This window comes from Chlorocebus sabaeus, chromosome 15, assembly GCF_047675955.1.
Source record: "Chlorocebus sabaeus isolate Y175 chromosome 15, mChlSab1.0.hap1, whole genome shotgun sequence".
In the NCBI taxonomy this organism is placed as follows: Eukaryota; Metazoa; Chordata; class Mammalia; order Primates; family Cercopithecidae; genus Chlorocebus; species Chlorocebus sabaeus.
The window spans coordinates 6745666-6765630 of NC_132918.1; the positions used below are offsets into that span (position 1 = coordinate 6745666).

At 36.0% G+C, this 19965-nt stretch overlaps 1 protein-coding gene across 5 annotated transcripts in view; it reads right to left on the minus strand.

Moving 5' to 3' along the window:
* Nucleotides 1-19965, minus strand: part of ATP11B (ATPase phospholipid transporting 11B (putative)) — a 133804-nt gene that overhangs the window by 72226 nt on the left and 41613 nt on the right. For all 5 annotated transcript variants that reach the window (XM_007971988.3, XM_007971989.3, XM_007971986.3 and 2 more), the window contains exons 5-10: nt 17509-17616; nt 17182-17310; nt 16488-16591; nt 11540-11587; nt 8146-8210; nt 5174-5255 (exon numbers count right to left, since the gene is read on the minus strand). In XM_007971988.3, coding sequence (XP_007970179.1) covers nt 5174-5255; nt 8146-8210; nt 11540-11587; nt 16488-16591; nt 17182-17310; nt 17509-17616 — 536 coding nt within the window. The remainder of the gene's footprint in view (nt 1-5173; nt 5256-8145; nt 8211-11539; nt 11588-16487; nt 16592-17181; nt 17311-17508; nt 17617-19965) is intronic.

Below are 19965 nucleotides of genomic sequence, written 5' to 3' on the forward strand. Positions count from 1 at the left end.
TGAGACTAAGGGAATCTATACAGTAATTGATAGCTTAACAATACTGAGCTTGACAATCTATTAATGTGATTTCTCCATTTATTTAGGTCTTAATTTCTCTTGCCATATTTTGTAATTTTCATTATAGAAATCTTGCACAAGTTTAAAAAAAAACTTATTCCTAAATATACTATGCTTTTTGATACTACTATAAAAATAACTTTTTTAAAATTTCATTTTCTGTTTCTTACTATTATATAGATATAAAAATGATTTATCAGCCGGGCACATGGGCTCATGCCTGTAAACCCAGCACTTTGGGAGGCCGAGGCAGGCAGATCACAAGGTCAAGAGATCAAGACTATCCTGGCGAACATAGTGAAACCCCATCTCTACTAAAAAATACAAAAATTAGCTGGGTGTTGTGGCATGCACCTGTAGTCCCGGCTACTCGGAAGGCTGAGGCAAGAGAACTGCTTGAACCCAGGAGGCGGAGGTTGCAGTGAGCCGAGATCACGCCACGGCACTCCAGCCTAGTGACAGACTGAGACTCTGTCTCAAAAAAAAAAAAAAAATTCTCTTTATTTACCTTGTATTCTGAGACCAACTTGCTTATTACAGTTTTCTTGTTGAATACTTATGCCTGTTTATATGAAAAATCATGTGTCTTTCAGTAGGACAACTTTACTTCTTGCTTTCTAGTACTTATGGTTTTTAAATCCTTTAACTTGTTGCACTGCATAAGGCTTCCAGAATAATGTTAAAAAGTAGTGAGACTGGATACTCTAGGTACAAGTCCTTTACAAGATATGTGCTTTGCAGACATTTTCTCTGATCTATGGCTTGTCTTTTTAAATTTTTTATTTTAGTTTCTGGCATCTTCATAACAAAAACAGTGCCTTTTTAAGTGTATAAGTCTTACATTTCGATGAAGTTTAAGCTGTCAATTTTCGTGGTTCCTTTTTCATACATTTCCCATCTAAGAAATCTTTACTTAACCCAAGGTCACAAAGATTTTCTCCCATGTTTTACAGATTTAGTTATTATGCTTAGACCTTACACTTTGGGTTAGTTTTTGCGTATGTAGGAGACGGGTAAGGGTGAAGATTCAATTATTGACATACAGACGTCCAGCTGTTCTAGCACCATGTGTTGAAAAGGCAGAGCTTTAGTGTGCAGACTTTTAAAAATAATAACTTAAAGCTATTTGACAGACTTACGGTTATTTAGACTTTATTTCATCCTGTGCCAATTTGGTAAGTTACTTGTGTTTTCAAAGAATCTGCCCATTTCATCTAAGTTGTAAAAGTCAGTGACATAAAGTTGTTCATAATAGTTCCTTATTATCCTTGGATATGTGTAGGCTCTATGGAGCTATCCCCTCTTTCATACCTGACATTGGTAATTTTTTACTTTTCTTCTCTTAGACCACTTCTCTTTTGCTTAATCAGTTAATCTCAGCAGGAATTTATCAACTTTATAGCTAGAAATTTCCCTCTAAGCTGCTGGGCTTTGCCTTGAGTCTGCAAATGTAGATGTGTTGGGTTTAAATTACCATTCTATTTGAAGAAATTTAAATTTCCTTTATGATTTCTCCTTTGACCCATGAGTCAGTTAAGAGAGTTGTTTTTTAATTTCAAAATATTTGCAGATTTTGTTATTGATTTTTAATCCAATTCCCTCATTGTCAAAGAACACACTTTGTATGATTTCAATCTTTTGGGATTTGTTTTATGGCACATCATATGATCTCTCTAGATGAACTTTCCATGTATAATTATGGAACTATTCTGGTTTTCAGTTTTCATAGGCTTACAATATACACAGTATATCTTTTGATGTCAACCTATTTATATCTTCGTATGTAAACTATATTTCTTCTAGGCAGCGTGTAATTGGGTCTGGCTCTTTTATCCAATCTGACAATCTCTGACTTCATTAGACTGTTTGATGCATTTACATTTCATGTAATTTTTCGTCAAATTTAGGACCACCATTTTGCTATTTGTTTTCTATTTGTGTCATTTGGTTTTCTGTTTCGCTGTTCTTCCTTTCTTGCTGTTTACGGTGTTTATCAAACATTTTAATATTCAGTTGCTCTAACTTACTAGCTATAAATCCTTGCCTTACTGTTTTTAATGGAAGTTCCAGAGATGAGAATATGCATCTTCACCTTACTGTAATTTATTTATAGATGTTACTGTATTGCTTCATGTAAAATGTAGGACCTTTGTAACAGTTCATTTACAGCCCCTCATCATCTTTTGTGCTCTGTTTATATAAGAGAAAAAGAAAGCTTAAAATTAATCATTTGAGTTCATCTGGCACCATAAGAAGTTAAAGAGGAACAATGAGACCCAACCTGAGAAGAAACAGAGGAAATTAATTGAAGATGTGAGCTGAAGCCAATGGAAAAGAGAAAAAAAATACACAAAATTAAAGCCAAAAGTTGGTTCTTTGAAAAACATGAATAAAGTGTCTTTTTTTATTTTTTGAGATGGAGTCTCGCTCTGTCACCCAGGCTGGAGTTCAGTGGTGCGATCTCGCCTCACTGTAACCTCAGCCTCCTGAGTTCAAGCAATTCTCCTGCCTCAGCCTCCCAAGCAGCTGGAACTACAGGCGCACACCACCACACCCAGCTAATTTTGCATATTTAGTAGAGACAGGGTTTTGCCATGTTGGCTAGGTTGGTCTTGAACTCCTGACCTCAAGTGATCCGCCCACCTCGGCCTCCCAAGGTGCTGGGATTACAGGTGTGTGCCATGAATGAAGTGTCTTTCTGTGCTTGCTTGCATCACTTAACATAATGATCTTCAGTTATATCCATGTTGCTGCTAATGACACGATTTCATTCTTCTTATGGCCAAACAGTATTCCATTGTGTAGGTATGTATACATTTTTTTATCCATCCATCTGCTGATGAACTGTTAAACTGAATCCTTATCTTTGTTATTATGAGTAGTGCTGCAATAAACATGCAAGTGCAGATATTCCTTTGATATACTGATTTCTTTTCCTTTGGATAAAACCCAGTAGTAGGATTGTTGGACCATATGGTAATTATGTTTTCAGTTTTCGGAGACATCTCCAGACTGTCTTCCACAGTGGCTAGCCTAACTTACATGCCCACCAACACATATAAGAGTTTCCTTTTCTCCATATCCTTGCCAGCATCTATTGTTTATTTTTTTATTTTTGTCTTTTTAATAATAGCCATTCTGGCTGGCAAGATGACATCTCATCGTGGTTTTGATACACTTTTGTTTTGTTTTGTTTTTGAGATGGAGTCTTGCACTCTGTTGCCCAGGCTGGAGTGCATGGCATGATCTCAGCTCACTGCAACCTCTGCCTCCTGGGTTCAAGCAATTCTCCTGCCTCAGCCTCCTGAGTAGCTGGGACTACAGGCACACGCCACCATACCCGGCTGATTTTTGTATTTTTAGTAGAGACAAAGTTTCACCATGTTGGCCAGACTGGTCTTGAACTCCTGACCTCACGTGATCCTCCTGTCTTGGTTTCCCAAAGTGCTGGGATTACAGGTATGAGCCACTGCACTCAGCCTTGAGTTGATTATTTCTTTGGTAAAAGACAGGGATCCAGTTTCATTCTTCTGCATGTAGCTATCCAATTTTCCTAGCACCACTTACTGAAGAGGATGTCCTTTCCCCAGTGTCCTCTGTTGTTTCTGATAAGAACCGGTTATCACTCATATTGTTATTCACTTACACGTGAGGCATTTCTCTTTGGCTCCTTGAAACATTTTCTTTTTCTCTGGATTCTGGTATTTTGACCATCATGTGCTTTGCGGTGGTTTTCTTTGCGTTTTTCCTGCTTAGAGTTTACTGATCTTTGTAGTGTAGGTTGAAACTTTTTCCTCAAATTTTAGAAATTTTCAGTCATTATTGTTTCAAATATTTTTATTCTGTCCTTTTTTCTCTTTATTTGGGAATCAATTACACATATGCCGAACAGCTTAATATTATCCCACATGGCTCTGAAGCTCTGTTCATTTTTTCTAATCTTTTTTCCTCTCCATTTTTCGACTGAATAATTTGTGTTTTCTTCAAGTTCACTGGTCTGACTGATTCAGTCTGGTGTTGAGCCCACCTAATGATGTTTCCATTTTAGTAATTATGTTTTTCAAGTCAAGAGTTTTCATTTATCTGCTGAGTTTTCCCATATGTTCATTCAAATTTTCCTTTAGGCCCTTGAACATATTTATAATAAATTTACAGTATCTGCTTTAAAGTTCTTGTCTGCTAAACGCAAGATCTGGATCATTTTGGAGACAGTTTCTATTGAGTGCTTTTTCTCTTATGGATGAATTACATTTTCTTCACCTTCTGCTTATTTTTTATTGCAGACTGAACTTTATAAATAATACATTGTAGATAGTCTATATTCTTTTATGTTCCTCAGAAGAGTGCTAATTTTTATTCCAGTAGGCAGTTAATTTCACCTGGTTCAACAAACTGTATCTCCAATGCAATGAGCAGCAGTAAAATTCTCTGTTGAGTTCTTTGTCTCCCTTGCACATGCATAGTTCTAGCAGTCAGTCAAGGACTTGGGCAGAATTTATGTGCAGTTTTTAGAGTTAATTCCCTTCTGTAGCTTACCTCTCATTGCTTACAGAAGGGAATTAATGCTAATCCCCTTACATTATTTTCCCCTAACTTTACAGCTGCTCTTCCAGCTATTAACCTTGTCCTCTGATACTTCTATCCAGTAAAGTTCAGACTTTTTGATGTTCCAAGCAGCACATAAACTGGGGAGTGTCCTCAGGCAAAAAGCTACACTCTAAAAATTTCCCCCTTGCTGCTATCATCTTTCAGGATTACACTCCCTGCCCATTTCTATTTCATTCAGGTTTGTCTCCAATGTTTTCAAATAGTTGTTTATTTAAAAAATTTTTTTTTCAGTTTTAGAACTGTAATCTGCACAAGCGTTAGTCTGATTAAGTGTTTCCACCGTTTATTCAATAGTATTTATTTTAAAAGTCATACTATAGAGTATCTACTATATGCTCAATACTGTGCAAAATGTTACTTGTATGTAAAAATATAAGAAATGATCACTGTCCCCAAGGTTATCATCCTGTTTACTTAATATATATATTTTTATATATTTTATACCAAATGAATAAAAAATGTATAGTTATAATTACATATAAATAAATGAAAACAGTTTTCTTACTTTTCTACTGCAGATCGTTTCTGTGATTTGCTCTTGTAATTTAATGCCATCTTAGTTTCCATTCCAGTGTATATAGCAACACCTGTAAAATAAAACAAAATTGTCTCAAAATAATCCTCTAGCATGTTTCACAAGAAATAAATATATTTACCAGCATGAAAGCTTTTAGTGTACTGCCTGACAGTTGTTACAATTTTGCTTTTCTTTAAGTGTTTTCAGAGTTTTAAAAGGCTTTCTGAGACCAATTTTGGGAAGCCCCAGTCAACTGGCTAAATGGGGGAGGGCATGGATCTTGTTCCTGAGTTATAACAGACATCTGAATGAAAAATATATTACTTGAATTGGAATTGATAGAGGAAAAGAATCTGGAAAGATAAAAGTGTCAGGGAAGGCCATTACAAATGGAGCAGTGTTAACAAAGACAGATATGGAAAACCTCACTTCCTGTTAGGTTGGGACAATGGATTGTGGCCACAGTGTGAAAAGCCCTGAATGCTGGAATTGGGGGTCTAGACATTACTCCATAAGCATCGGCAAGATAATATGGAGGTCTATCAGAGTAAATCAAGTAAGCACACGGAAAGTGCTATTTAAAAAATGTGTGCCTACTGAATGACTTTGAGATGAGCAAAGATGATGGTAGTAATGGGACTAAAACTGGACAACAAATGGAATTAGGTGAGACCAGCTTATAAAAAAACTTTGCAGCTAGACCTTGGTTTGAATTCCAGCTCTGCCATTTATTAGTTCTACATCCTCGGGTAAGTAATTTCTGTGTCTCAATCTTCCCATCTTTAAATGGGAAAAAATACCTCATAGAATTGTGAGGTCTGTATGACAAATCAACAAAATGCCTAACAACTGAGAGATGATCAATAAATGTTCATTCCCACCCCTAAACAGTACAATTTGAAAAGCAATATAGAACCTTTCATGCCCTCTTCCTAAATACTTGTCCTGGAAGTTTTATCTTGACTTATTCCTTAAAGGCAGGCTATTACAACTCAAATAGAGATTATAGAAATGTAGTAAAATAGCCAGAATGATCCAATAGGGAGAGGTGGTACTGAGACAAAACGACAGAAGACAGACCCATCTAAAGGCATTCAAATCCACATTTTCTTTTAAGAGTGTACAAAATTTGGACCCCATTCATTATGGTTTACTTTAAAGTAAACAGGAGTGACGAAGTTACTACTAGAAAGATGTGTTGGCCAGATGCGGTGGCTCACGTCTGTAATCCCACCACTTTGGGAGGCCACAGCGGGAAGATCACTTGAGGTCAGGAGTTCAAGACCAACCTGGCCAACATGGTCTACTAAAAATACAAAAATCAGCCGGGCATGGTGGCACACGCCTGTAATCTCAGCTACTTGAGAGGCTGAGGCAGGAGGATCGCTTGAACCCAGGAGGCAGAGGTTGCAATGAGCCGACACCGTGTAACTATACTCCAGCCTGGGCAACAGAGTAAGACCTTGCCTCAAAAAAAAAAAAAAAAAAAAAGTTTTTAAGTACAGTGTTATATTAGAGGATCTAAAAGCCCTGAAGGTTTACTCTGGTTTCTGCTATTAGAACATTCTTATGGATTTCTTTTTAATTATGGAAAAATATACATATTTACCAGTTTAAAGTGTATAATTCAGTGGCACTTAGTACATTTATAATTTTGAGAATATTTTCATCACCCCCAAAGAAAACCCTGTACCCATTAAGCAAACATTCCCCATTCTCCTCTACTCCCCAGCCCCTGGAAACCACTAATCTGTTTTCAGTCTCTATGAATTTGCCTATTCTGGGTATTTCAAATAAATGGAATCATACAACATGTGGCTTTTTATGTCTGGCTTCTTTCATTTAACATAATATTTTCAAGGTTCATCCATATTGTAGTATGCATTAATACTTCATTCCTTTTTATAGCTGAATACTATTCCATTATATGGATATACTATATTTTGCTTATTCATTCATTATCTAATGAACATTGGGCTCTTTCCAAACTTTGGCTATCATCATTAGTGCTGCTATGAACATTCTTGTATGAGTTTTTGTTTGAACACTCATTTTCAGTTACTTTGGGTATGCATGTAGTGTGGGATCACTGAGTCATATTATTGAAGAACTGCCAAAACTCTTTTTCAAGGTAGCTGCAACGTTTTACATTCCCATCAGCAATGTACAAGGGTTCCAATTTCTCCACGTCCTCACCAACGCTTGCTCTTTTCTGCTTGGTCTTTTTTTCTCGATATATAGACTTCTTTATCAGAGAGTCTAACACTGAGAGGTAAGATATAGTACAGGTAACAGAAAAAGAGCAAATGAGAAAGAAGATCTCACAAGCTGCAGACAGTCAGCGGGTAACACAGTAGGCCAAGATACTAAGGACCATTCCTGAAATGTGAGGAGTTAGCTAACAGCTAAAGGTTATCATCAACTTCACAATTTGCTTATAGTTGACTCAGAGTGTACTATATTAATTTAGATCTCCAAGGCAAGAGCAGTACTTATTCATCCTTTTGATCCAGTCAGTGTATGTTCGAATAGTACCTAGTATATATTCAGATATCAGTAAGAAATTTGAATATATGAATGAATAAATCTGCAGTTATTAATCCAATCTAATAATCATAATGAAATTATAGAAGTGGTTTACTGTACCATGATGCCAGATTATATTGGTTCTTACTCACCATTACTAGAAGTGTTATATAAATTATCTGCCCTCAGTTTCACAAGTATCCATAAAGATAACGTAAGAGCATGGTTCTAGTCTACTATTAAAAAATAGGGATCATCAACAGAACAAAAGTATAATACACGACTACTTTAATACAAACTTTATAAGAAAATTGTCATAAATGATAATTAATAAATTATCTAACCAAAAGACCACAAACATTGTACTTTTAGAAGTACTTCATATAAAGCATTAACACAAATCAATCATTTAAAATGTTTAAATATGTACAAACCAAAAATTTCTTTTGTGTTTTTTAATCTGGCTCCACGAAGCAGGAGACTCTCTGGACCCAGAGGTCTAGGAAAAAAAGAAAATAACCATAAAGCACTGAATATATTAAAAATTCAATTCGATTCTAAAATGGTGTCTTCAGCAGAAGGTACTTAAGCTATAGCTATAATACTGCTTTCATAAAAAACCGAAATCCCAGCTACTATAAAGCTTCCTAGGGGCCGGGCACGGTGGCTCAAGCCTGTAATCCTAGCACTTTGGGAGGCTGAGGTGGGCGGATTGCCTGAGCTCAGGAGTTCGAGACCAGCCTGGGCAACATGGAGAAACCCTGTCTTTACTAGAATACAAAAGAAATTAGCCAGGCGTGGCGGCGTGCGCCTGTAGTCCCAGTTACTCAAGAGGCTAAGGCAGGGGAATTTTTTGAACCCTGGAGGCAGAGGTTGCAGTGAGCCGAGATTGCGCCACTGCACTCCAGCCTTGGCGAGAGAGCGAGATTCCATCTCTACAAAAAAAAAAGAAAAAGAAAAAGAAAAAGAAGAAAAGCTGCCTAGGCCAATCTGATGTTAGTTACTGTAACAACCTGCTTTAAGATTAGTGGCTCAGAAAAATGATTATGCATGTAAATACAGTCACAAAGCCACTAGTTTCAAAATTTTTAAACATAAAATTCAGCAAAATCAAAGAGTAAGCAGTGATTTAAAAATGTGTGGCAGAAGATGAAATTTTAAAATTTTAAAGCAAAGTTAATAAACAGCTTTGAAAGGGAAAATAATTAGAACACAATGTAAACATAAATTGTAGTACGATTTGCATATAAATGCATGAGTTCTGCACAATTAAAATTATACTGAATTATAAAACACAATGTACAAGGTATGTTAGTACTTTTTCTAGGCAAGATTGCACAGTATAACTTGACTACTTGCATTGCATACTTCTTGAAGCCCAGGTCTTCTTGCTGTTTGAATTTCTCTCCATAAAGGAGATATAAAACGACAAGGAATAACTAGAAAGGAAATTGATCTTCTTAGTGATAGCAAAATAAGAATCTTCTATGGATAAGTTAAAAAACCATTATTTTGTTGCTATTCCTTATACTTTTCTGAAATATCCATACACAGCTACAACAAACCAAACAGAATCTGAACCATTTATGAAGATACCTGCAAACCCAAACACTGTAAAAAACTGCAATGAAGCAAGGAGAACCAATACAGTCATATTTGGAGTATACTCCATGGATAGTCCAAAATCAATGTGAAAACTATTTTAGGGGCTATAAAATAGTTCTTTTTCACTCAGTGGTGCCTCTAACAATAAACAGAAATACTTTTAGCTCACATTGGCATGTAAAATTGGGATATAATGACAACTTCAGATTAAAATATAACTCATCAGTTCGGTCAGGTTGTTTTACTAGAGAACATCGTTCATTTTTTTTAACCATTCTAGGGGCTGAAGTAATGTAACTGCTATTTTCCTTCACATATTAATGCAATTCAGACCATGTATCCAAACATTTCTCACTATTTCCCTAAAAAAATCAAAATAAACCTAGTCATAGTTATTCAGCAGGGATCCTACACATACAAAGGTCTTGCTGCAGAGTTTACTGAACATGTTCCTATGTTAATGCTTATTAAAAATATGAATCAATGTAAATGTATGGTATTTTTGCTGACTTGTCTTGAGGATTTCATTTAAAAATGCTCATCTCTTTCTGTTAGTGACTTATTTCATGCAGCCAGTACAAACTGAACATGTCTCCAGAAAAGAGGTAGAATGTCAAATATGATTAGAAATTCAAGAGCTGATTCCAAGACTGATTCCAAATTAGGTTTACGCTCATGAGTAACAATGTAATCATATCCCATCAGCATATCTTTGAACTGACACAAAGTTTTTCATTTAGGAGCCAGAAATTAACCCAAATACTGAGGGAAAACAATCTGAAACAACCAACCAAGAAAAAAAAAAAAATCAGAAAAGTAAGTAAGTCGTTCTGGATTGACCAGTAAACACTCCAGCTTGCACTGAATGATTCTGAAGTGAAGAAGAGCATAGCATTTATACTTGTTAAACATTATATAAAACATTTTTCATATTCTAGACTTACTAAGCATCGTGGGTTTAAATGCATGAGAAGTGAATAAAAGCAGCTATGTTTCCTTTTAATATTACTACTTAGTATTATTAGAAAAAGACATACAAAAACACAAATAATTTTACTAAACTATTTTGATATCATTTCATGGGATTTGTTTCATCCTCACTTGCTACTGCCACAAATTACTAGCAGATGAAATGCGAAGTGTTTTAAATTAACCCTTTCCTGGAAAAGTTTGGGTATTAATGGAGAAAAGGAGAAATAACAGATGAGGGTAAATGAATGAATAAATGGGTTACAAGTTGAGGGAAATCTCACATTACATTAACACCTTGAAGGAGGCTCAGAGCAAAAGATTACATTGTCTCTTAGCTCAATAATACCAGATGCCTGAATGAGTGAAGCTGTATATTTGCTGAGACCATTGCTGCTTTTGGAATCTGAGAAGATTGATAAGAAGCCTGCAAACCTGAGTGACCTTACTCTGGGAGATACTTATCCACTATGATGGACTGGACTAATTATTAACAACTGAATGGGATTCTAGTAATGTGGCAGTATCTTCTGAATTATATTATTCTTTTGATGTAAGGGATTTGTGTTTGAAAACCAGGGGATGGCCTGTGACCATATATTATGATATATACATTAGTTTTCATCCATGGTCCCTGGCTCATAACTCCCATAGCCCTTGTTACACTCTTTTGTTATAATGTTGGGTGTGCTCGGCCTCAGGGGCAGGTTTTTGACCTTCTCCTGCCCCCGTTTCACCCCAAGATAGGACTCTACTCTTCCCTCACCTTTCTAATTGTAAGTCTTAAGGCCCTCCCCAGAGAGGGTCCTACTGGGGTAAAGAAAGCTGATGTCATGAAGCTTCCATAAAAAACTAAGAGAAGTGGGTTGGGAGGGCTTCCAGAGGTTTCTGGAGAGTTGCACACCCAGGAAGAGCAGGGAAGCTCCACAACCCTTCCCCAATACCTGGCCCTGAGCAACTCTTCATCTGTATGCTTTGTTTACATTTAGTGGTTTATTATAAAGGATATGATAAACCAATCAGAAGAAAAAGTAAGCAGTTCTGGGTTGACCACTAAACACTCTAGCTTGCACTGAATGATTCTGAAGTGATATAATAAACCACTAAATGTAAACAAAACAAAACAAACAAAAAACAACAAAATTAACCCTTTCCCATGATGGGCTGCTTATTTACATAATCTCCCTTTGGAACTTCTAGTCCCTCCCCCAAACAGTTCCCACTTAAAGGTAATTAGATAACAAAAATTCTTACCTTACAATTTCTTCCATTTGTTGGGTTATGATCATTCGTCCCATGAATCTACCAAAAAATTCACCATATTACAAAACTATATAATATTACTTATGATATCAATGGCTGGTTTTTTGCACCATTCTTTTTTTTTTTTTTTTTTTTTTTTTGAGACGGAGTCTCGCTCTGTCGCCCAGGCTGGAGTGCAGTGGCGCGATCTCGGCGCACTGCAAGCTCTGCCTTGCGGGTTCATGCCATTCTCCTGCCTCAGTCTCCTGAGTAGCTGGGACTACAGGCGTCCACCACCACGCCCGGCTAATTTTTTGTATTTTTAGTAGAAACGGGGTTTCACCGTGTTAGCCAGGATGGTCTCAATCTCCTGACCTCGTGATCTGCCCACCTCGGTCTCCCAAAGTGCTGGGATTACAGGCATGAGCCACTGCACCCGGCCTGAACCATTCTTATATATGAAACAAAAATCAACCATTTGTATATATTAATGGTCCAATATTCTTGCTATAAATTATTTTAAAATACTTATCGGTCCTTAAGCTTTAAAAAATTTAGAATTCTTGCTATCTCTACTCCAGCTATGATGAGGTAATGAATAAAAAATGTTTTCAAAATGGCAAGAATCTGGAGCACTTTGGATTTTGAGTTTGTGGATTAGGGATATTCAACCTGTAATTCAATCAAAGGGTATACAAGAATGTTTACTCTATCAACTGTCAACAAATAAACAGTAAGGCCTGCAAGATGACAGATATTGTTCTAGGTGCTTGAGATCCATCAGTGAACAAATACACAAAGATGCCTGCTCTACAGTTTACATTCTAGTGGGAGAGATGGTAAGCAAGGAACATAATAAAAAAGTAAATTACATAGTATACTAGAAAATATTATGTATTATGAAAACAGAAAAGCAGAACAGAGTAAGAAGGATCAGGGTGCAGTACTAAGTAGTTAAGGTGGGCCTCACTGATTAGGTGATTTAAGCAAAGACTTGAAGGTGTTACTCAAGCATCAGACAAGGGCTAGGTCTAGTGACCAGGTGGGAGTAGACATGGTATGTTCAAGGAAAAGTAAGGAGGTCAGTGTATGTGGAGGATGAGCTAGAGGGTGAAGGATAGCAAACAGGGCAGAGAAGAAAGGTTGAGGATGGGGGATGGGGGCAGATCTTAGAGATGGTTAGAGAGATATGGGCTTTGACTCTAAGTGACACAGTGAGCCAGTACAGGGTTTGAGCAGAAGAGTCACATGATCTGACTTATATTAAAAAAGGAACACTATGACTGCTTTTGTGAGAACCAACTATAAAACAGCAGTAATCCAGGCAGGAGATGGTACTGGTTCAGACAAAACTAGGAAAAGATGGTCAGATTTTGGATGTATTTTGAAGGTAAGCCTTCAGAATGTTCTGATGGGTTGGGGTGAGATGTGAGTAAGGAGGTGAAGAAAGGTGAAGGGAGAGGAGATGTGAGAAGTCATGGCTGATTCCAAGGTTTCTGGCCTGAGCTACTGGAAGGATGGACTGCATCAACTGAGATGAGAAAGACCGCTGGTAGAAAAGCTTCCTTTCAGGAAGATTAGCAGTTTAGTTTTCAGCTTATTAATTTGAGATTTCTACTAAATATCCAGGTGGAACTGTGGAACAGGCAGCTGAAGTTTGGGAAAGAAGTCCGGGATACAGAAATAAATCCAACAGTCAGCAGCACGTAGCTAGTCTTTAAAGCCAGGAGGTTGGGTAAGATCACCAAGGGAGTGAGGGTAGATAGTGAAAGGTATAGGTAGGGAAGGAAACAGTGCAAGTCCTGGGGCACTCTAAAAGAAAGAAGTCTGGGACAAGAGGAAAAACTAGCAAAGGAGACTGAGACAGAGGGAATAGTGAGGTAGGAGGTAAACCAAGAGACGGGAGTGTCCTGGAAGACAAGTTAGCAAATTGCATCAAAGAAGAGAAAGTAATGAACTATTCAACCACTAGATTTTGAATTGGTGAATTTTATTTGTAATAAGGTACCATATAGTATTTGTAATAGCAAAACAATGAAAAGAGTCAAGTATGAAAAGGTTGGGGAATGGTTAGGTTCTATCTAGTACATGCACTTGGACTATTCATAGCCATTTAAAATGATCATTAATTCAGCTTCCTGCAATATTTTAAAAAAAGTCAAGAATACCATTCAGTACAATGGAAAATACTTTTTAAAATCACAAAACCAATCCACATTCTTAAAGGAAATATTAGGCTGGGTGGGGTGGCTCACAACTGTAATCCCAGCACTTTGGGAGACCAAAGTGGGTGGATCATTTGAGGTCAGGAGTTTGATAACAGCCTGGCCAACATGGTGAAACCCCATCTCTACTAAAAATACAAAAAAATTAACAGGGTGTGGTGGCACACGCCTATAATCCCAGCTACTTCGGAGCCTAAGGCAGGAGAATTGCTTGAGCCCGGGAGATGGGGGTAGCAGTGAGCTGAGACCGTGCCACTGTACTTCAGCCTGGGCAACAGAGCGAGACTCTGTTTCAAAAATAAATAAAATAAAGAAGTATTTAAAAATATGGAAAAGAAAAAGATGATTAAAAATCAGCAGAAATCCTACCACGAGAATATTACTAAATTTTCATCTACAATTCCTCCAGGTTTTTCTTTCTGTAGCTATCAATTATTCTATCTTGTCACCTAATTGCCTATTTAGTATATATACACACACATTTATTTATTTTTAAACATTTAGGCTCAGTGGTACATGTGCAGGTTTGTTATATAGGTAAACTTGTGTCACAGAGGTTTGTTGTACAGATTATTTTGTCACTCAGGTACTAAGCCTAGTACCCAACAGTTATTTTTTCTGCTCTTCTCCCTCCTCATATCCTCCATCCTCCAGTAGGCCCCAGTATGTGTTGTTCCCTTGTGTCCATGTGTTCTCATCGGTTAGCTCCCACTTGTAAGTGAGGACATGCAGTATTTGGTTTTCTGTTCCTGCGTTAGTTTGCTAAGGATAATGGCCTCCAGCTCTATCCATGTTCCTGCAAAAGATGTGATCTCTTTCTTTTTTGTGCCTACATAGTATTCTATGGTGTATATTTACTGCGTTTTCCTTATCCAATCTGCCACTGACAGGCATTTAGGTTGATTCCATGTCTTTGCTATTGCACACACATTATTTTTACATAACTGGGATCATATGAGAGGCCCAACTTTGTATCTTATTTCATTTAATATTATATTTCAGTATGTACCTATATCATTCAATTCTTGAAAAAGATTTTAAATATCTATATATATACCTATCTAAGCATTTTCCTACTTGGACATTTAAAATGTTTGCAGTATTTCACATGTAATATATATGAATATATATATACCATATAGCACATATATGTGTTACAAGTACATAATAAAATGAAAGATATAATTTTATATAAATAGTCTCTAACTCCTATGAGTTCCTCAAGGAGGGAAACCATTCCTATTCATCTTATTCACCTATCACAATGAGCACACAGATTTAGCTAAACAGTAATTTGTTAAACGAATGAATAAAAATGGCAATCAAAGATTTTAAATAGTGATACAATTACGAGTTTTATTTCTATTATAAAAGCCTGTTGCAATGATTACATTTTACTTATATTTAAAACAAAACATATACTTCCAATAAGAGAAATTGTTTATTTAAAAATTTTTTTTCAAACTTTCTCCCCATATTCCAAGATAATGTAAAAACCATACACCAAAGCATTAGTTACACTTAATCTCATATTGATCTTATGCTTGCTTAGTTCTTAGTTGTCCATTTTCTGGTTTTTAATAATTTTTAAATAATTTGCCATTGCCTCAGACCAGGATATAGCAGCAATATAGAAATCTTAAAATTCTTCATCCTTCACAGTTAAATATGTCTTACAGTCAGTCTATCAAGTGCTTTTTAAGCATATGATTCCAAAGTTTTTAGTTAATTGGCAAATTCTACACTGCATTTGACTTTTGATGAATGTATACAATTTTTATAACATCATATAGAGAAAACCTCCATTATAAAGATGGATCCAAAAAAAAGATACCTAAGAAGTTTGGAAAAGCCAATGGCTAAAGACTTCTGAAACATTTCAACCAACAGGGGGCGATATATAATATGACAAGAAGCTGAGGGTGATTTTTAGGAAGTGGTTGTAATTTACAGTCTACCACCATTTATTGAGTAAAAATGAACTTAGTTTATCATTTAATTTTTTAGTAATAAAAAGTTGTTTCCATTCCACAGCCCACATATAACTGGCAGGATTACTGAAGATGATCACTGAAGGTATACAACACTGTATTTAGCAAACCGTAATGTTAAAAGTAGTTCCTCTGTTCCTTTCTCTTCTTTCAGAAACAAGATCTTTAAAAATCTAACAAACTAGAAAAATAGATTTATTTTGTGTTCATTGTGATAGATAAGACGAATAGTAGCTTCTGTCTTTGAGAAACTCATAGCCATTAAATATAATATTTATAGAAAATTCTTTTTTACTTTATTATGTGCTACATATAAGTAAAATATTGAAAACTTTATAAGGTTCTAATTTAAAAGTAGTATCCTCTATAGTAGTAAAAACAAAGACATAGTCCCTGGCTTTTGGAGCTTACCAAAAATATCATTATTTTCTTCTAAGAAAATAATCTTACGTCTACTATAACTACTGTTATAGCTACAAAGTGAGCATGACAGTTCAAAGCAAAATCGAAGGTAATGTGAAGAAACTTGTGAATAAAAACTCTGGCTTTGAACTATTATCCTTTGCTTAGAATTCCAGCAATTTCTGCTCTTAGTTTTTTTTCACCATTAATTGCATCCCCCACCAACCCACCCCACAAATATTGTCTCCAATTAGCTAAAGATTTCATTTTATGTTTATGGTTATTTAAAAATGAGGTCTGTAAGTAGGACTTAAAATAAGTATACTGAACATCACACCATACCTGTATAAGTCTGCTTCTGGTTGCTGGCATTCTATTACAGCTACTAGAGTGTCCAAATTGGCAACTGTTTGTAATAATGCTGTTTCTGGAACTGCCAGATGTGTCTGAAAAAAATGAATAAAATTGTAGAGTTTTCAGATCCAAATGGGACCTTCGATATCAGTTATTTCAAATCTCTTTTGTAGGTAAAGTAATGGCACACTGTACTTGAGATCACTCAGCTAGACAACAGAAGAGAAAGAAACATGTAAAATAAACAAGGGGCAAAGGCAACTATCATTCTCTGTCTACAGAGGCCATCTGCACATAAGGAAATTAAGTCTGTGTGCATAGTCACTATTACTTTATCATAAGTAATTTAACAGGAAAAATTGTGAATTTTCACCTTTGATTACACTCTGAAAACAGAAAATATAAGTTTGCCCCTTATCTTTTAAAAGTACCACAAATAGTAAAAGATTGTATTTTTCCTAAAAACACTTTGTTTTTAACTTGGATTAAACCCATGTGAGGCTACCCTTGAAATAAAGATATAACATCAATTCTTTCTTAAAACCTTTTAATTTTTGAAATAGTAATTTTTAAAACTTCCCCTTAATCTAGTCAAACTTTACTACTTTAACCAAAGGAAAGTATAATTATAATTCAAAGACATTTTGTTCACCAAGAGCAATACTCAAACATGCAAGCAAACCTTCAGGTTAGTTTCTCCATCCAAACTAGCAGTTGTAACGTGACAGGAACCATCAAGTCGATCTGAGGACAGAAGCACCAAGTCTGCAGGAAAAATTTCATCTTTGGCTATTCGAACAATGTCACCCACCTATAAAGAATTTTGGGGAGGAGTGAATTTATAAATTTTAAAGGCAAGGACTTACTTTTATTGGGCTCTAAATAAGCAGCCTATCACAGTATTTTAGCATAGGAAAGTAGGCTTTTAATTAAAACGTAATATCAAGATTAGAATTATGTCCTGTGATATCAAGATAAAACTGATTTCCATTATTTACCAGATGCATACCCGAATGTTTTTGGATCTAGTTTTCACAAGGCCACCACTTCGAACAACATAAACAGGAGCTCCATTTACTTCATTATCTGAGTTATGCCGTAACCAATCTTCATATCCCTGTAAATATCCAAAGGGTAAAAAATAATTTTTCAGTATAATTTGAAGATACTTTTATCAAATAAGAAAAAATCTTCCCTAAAACACTACATTCCAGAATCATATTAGGCTATTTGGCTGCATACGCTCATAGGTATTTGACATTTGTTCCTACTGGAAACACTTGGTTCTTTTTTGTTATATACATTTTCCTGGCTTTCAAAGGACCTCTAGTTATTTTTTTTTTTTTTTTTTTTTTTTTTTTTTTTTTTTTTTGAGACGGAGTCTCGCTCTGTCGCCCAGGCTGGAGTGTGGAGTGGTGCGATCTCAGCTCACTGCAAGCTCCGTGTCCCAGGTTCATGCTATTCTCCTACCTCAGCCTCCCGAGTAGCTGGGACTACAACCACCGGCCACCATGCCCGGCTAATTTTTTGTATTTTTAGGACAGACGGGGTTTCACTGTGTTAGCCAGGATGGTCTCGATCTCCTGACCTCGTGATCCGCCTGCCTCGGCCTCCCAAAGTACTAGGATTACAGGCATGAGCCACCACGCCTGGCCTATTTCTTCTAAATGTCCTTACGAAGGCTCCTTCTATGTCACCTTTATGGATCCTTTTCTCACATTTCTCTTTCGCACTAAGAGATTTCTTCTATCCCTGTGTCTTCAAATAGTATAAATATGCTGGTAATTCCGAAATGTGTATCTCCAGCCATATACCTCTTTTGAACTCCAAACTTGAATATCTAATTGCTTTATTAATATATATCAATTTTATTGTCTCATAAATGCCTTAAACATATTCAGAACCAAACAGATGATGTCCTGAAAATGTGCTGCATGTCCAATGTTTCCCATCTTGACAAATGACATCACCATCTACCAAGCTGTTCTTGCCAGAAATCTGGGGAGTCATTCTTGACTCCTACCCTTTTCCTAACATCTACTCAATCACTAAATTCTATTGTTTCTATGTATAAATGATATTTTAATCATAAAGCGTAAATTCACAGAGCATTACAGACAATAAGTAGAAAAAAATGAGCAGATTTTTGGAACCAAGATTGTGTTCTTTTACTTTCTTAAACAGTAGACTGACAGAATTATAATAAGTACAGTTGACCCTTGAATAACACAGGTTTGAACTGCACAGGTCCACTCATACATGGATTGTTTTCACTAAAAGTTATACTGAGTGTTCCTAAATTATCTTCCTCCCTATCCACCTCCTCCACCTCTTGTGCCTCTGCCACCCAGAGACAGAAAGACCCACCGCTCCTCTTTCTCCTCAGTCAATTCAATGTCAAGACAAGGATGAAGACCTCAAAGACGATCCATTTCCACTTCATGAATAGTAAATATATTGTCTTTTTTATGATCCTCTTAATAACATGCTCTTTTCTCTAGTTGACTTTAAGAATACAGTATATAATACATATAACATACAAAATATGTGATAAACTACTGTTATGATATTGGTAAGGCTTCCGACGAACAACAGACTATCAGTAGTTAAGTTTTGGGAGAGTCAAAAGTTATACATGAATCTTCAATTGCACAAGGGGTTCCCCTAACCCCTGCACTGTTCAAGGGTCAACTGTGCTTAACAAAAAATACGTTAGCCTGTATGGATCATCATTAGGAAGGAAAGAGACACAGGCATTTCACAAAGAATATTTTGATTAAATATTAAGGAATGGTGATGTTTTTCAAATGGAAAAGACTTCTTGTGCCATTTTACGAAAATTCAAGAACTCGGAGATACAGGACAAGTACAGATAATGGAATGATATCTAAGAGAGAGTAATAAGTGAATAAAAAGATAAGGTACAGAACACGTTTTGTTCTACATTACCATTTGTGAAAAGGTATGCTTGCCTATGTGAACACTTTGCATAGGTAATCTGGACTAACTTACAAATAATTGCTCCCTGGGTAGGAGAACTAGAAGACTGGGGATTAGGAGTCTAAGATTTACTATATGCTATTTTGTGCTGTTTCCCTTAAAAAAATATGTGCATCTATTATTTTTAAAATATTAAGAAATTATAAAATAAAAAGCAAAATATGAAAGACTATTTTGAAGGTATACTGTTTTCAGGTGGAAACCTTGTGGGAAAGTACTCTTTAGACACCTAAATTATGTGGCCTTATTTAAGTAGCAGTATGTCATTTTAGAGAAATTTAATTGAGAGTCAAAATATTTTTTCTGAAACTGTCAAAAGCACACTTTCCTTTACAGTCAGATGACATTAATAGCAGAGCAATAATTCAAACATTATCTTTTTTTAATACAAGCTCATAAATTCTAATCCATCCTACACATTACTGCCAGATTAATCTTCCCAAAGCATTGTCTTGATTCACTATCC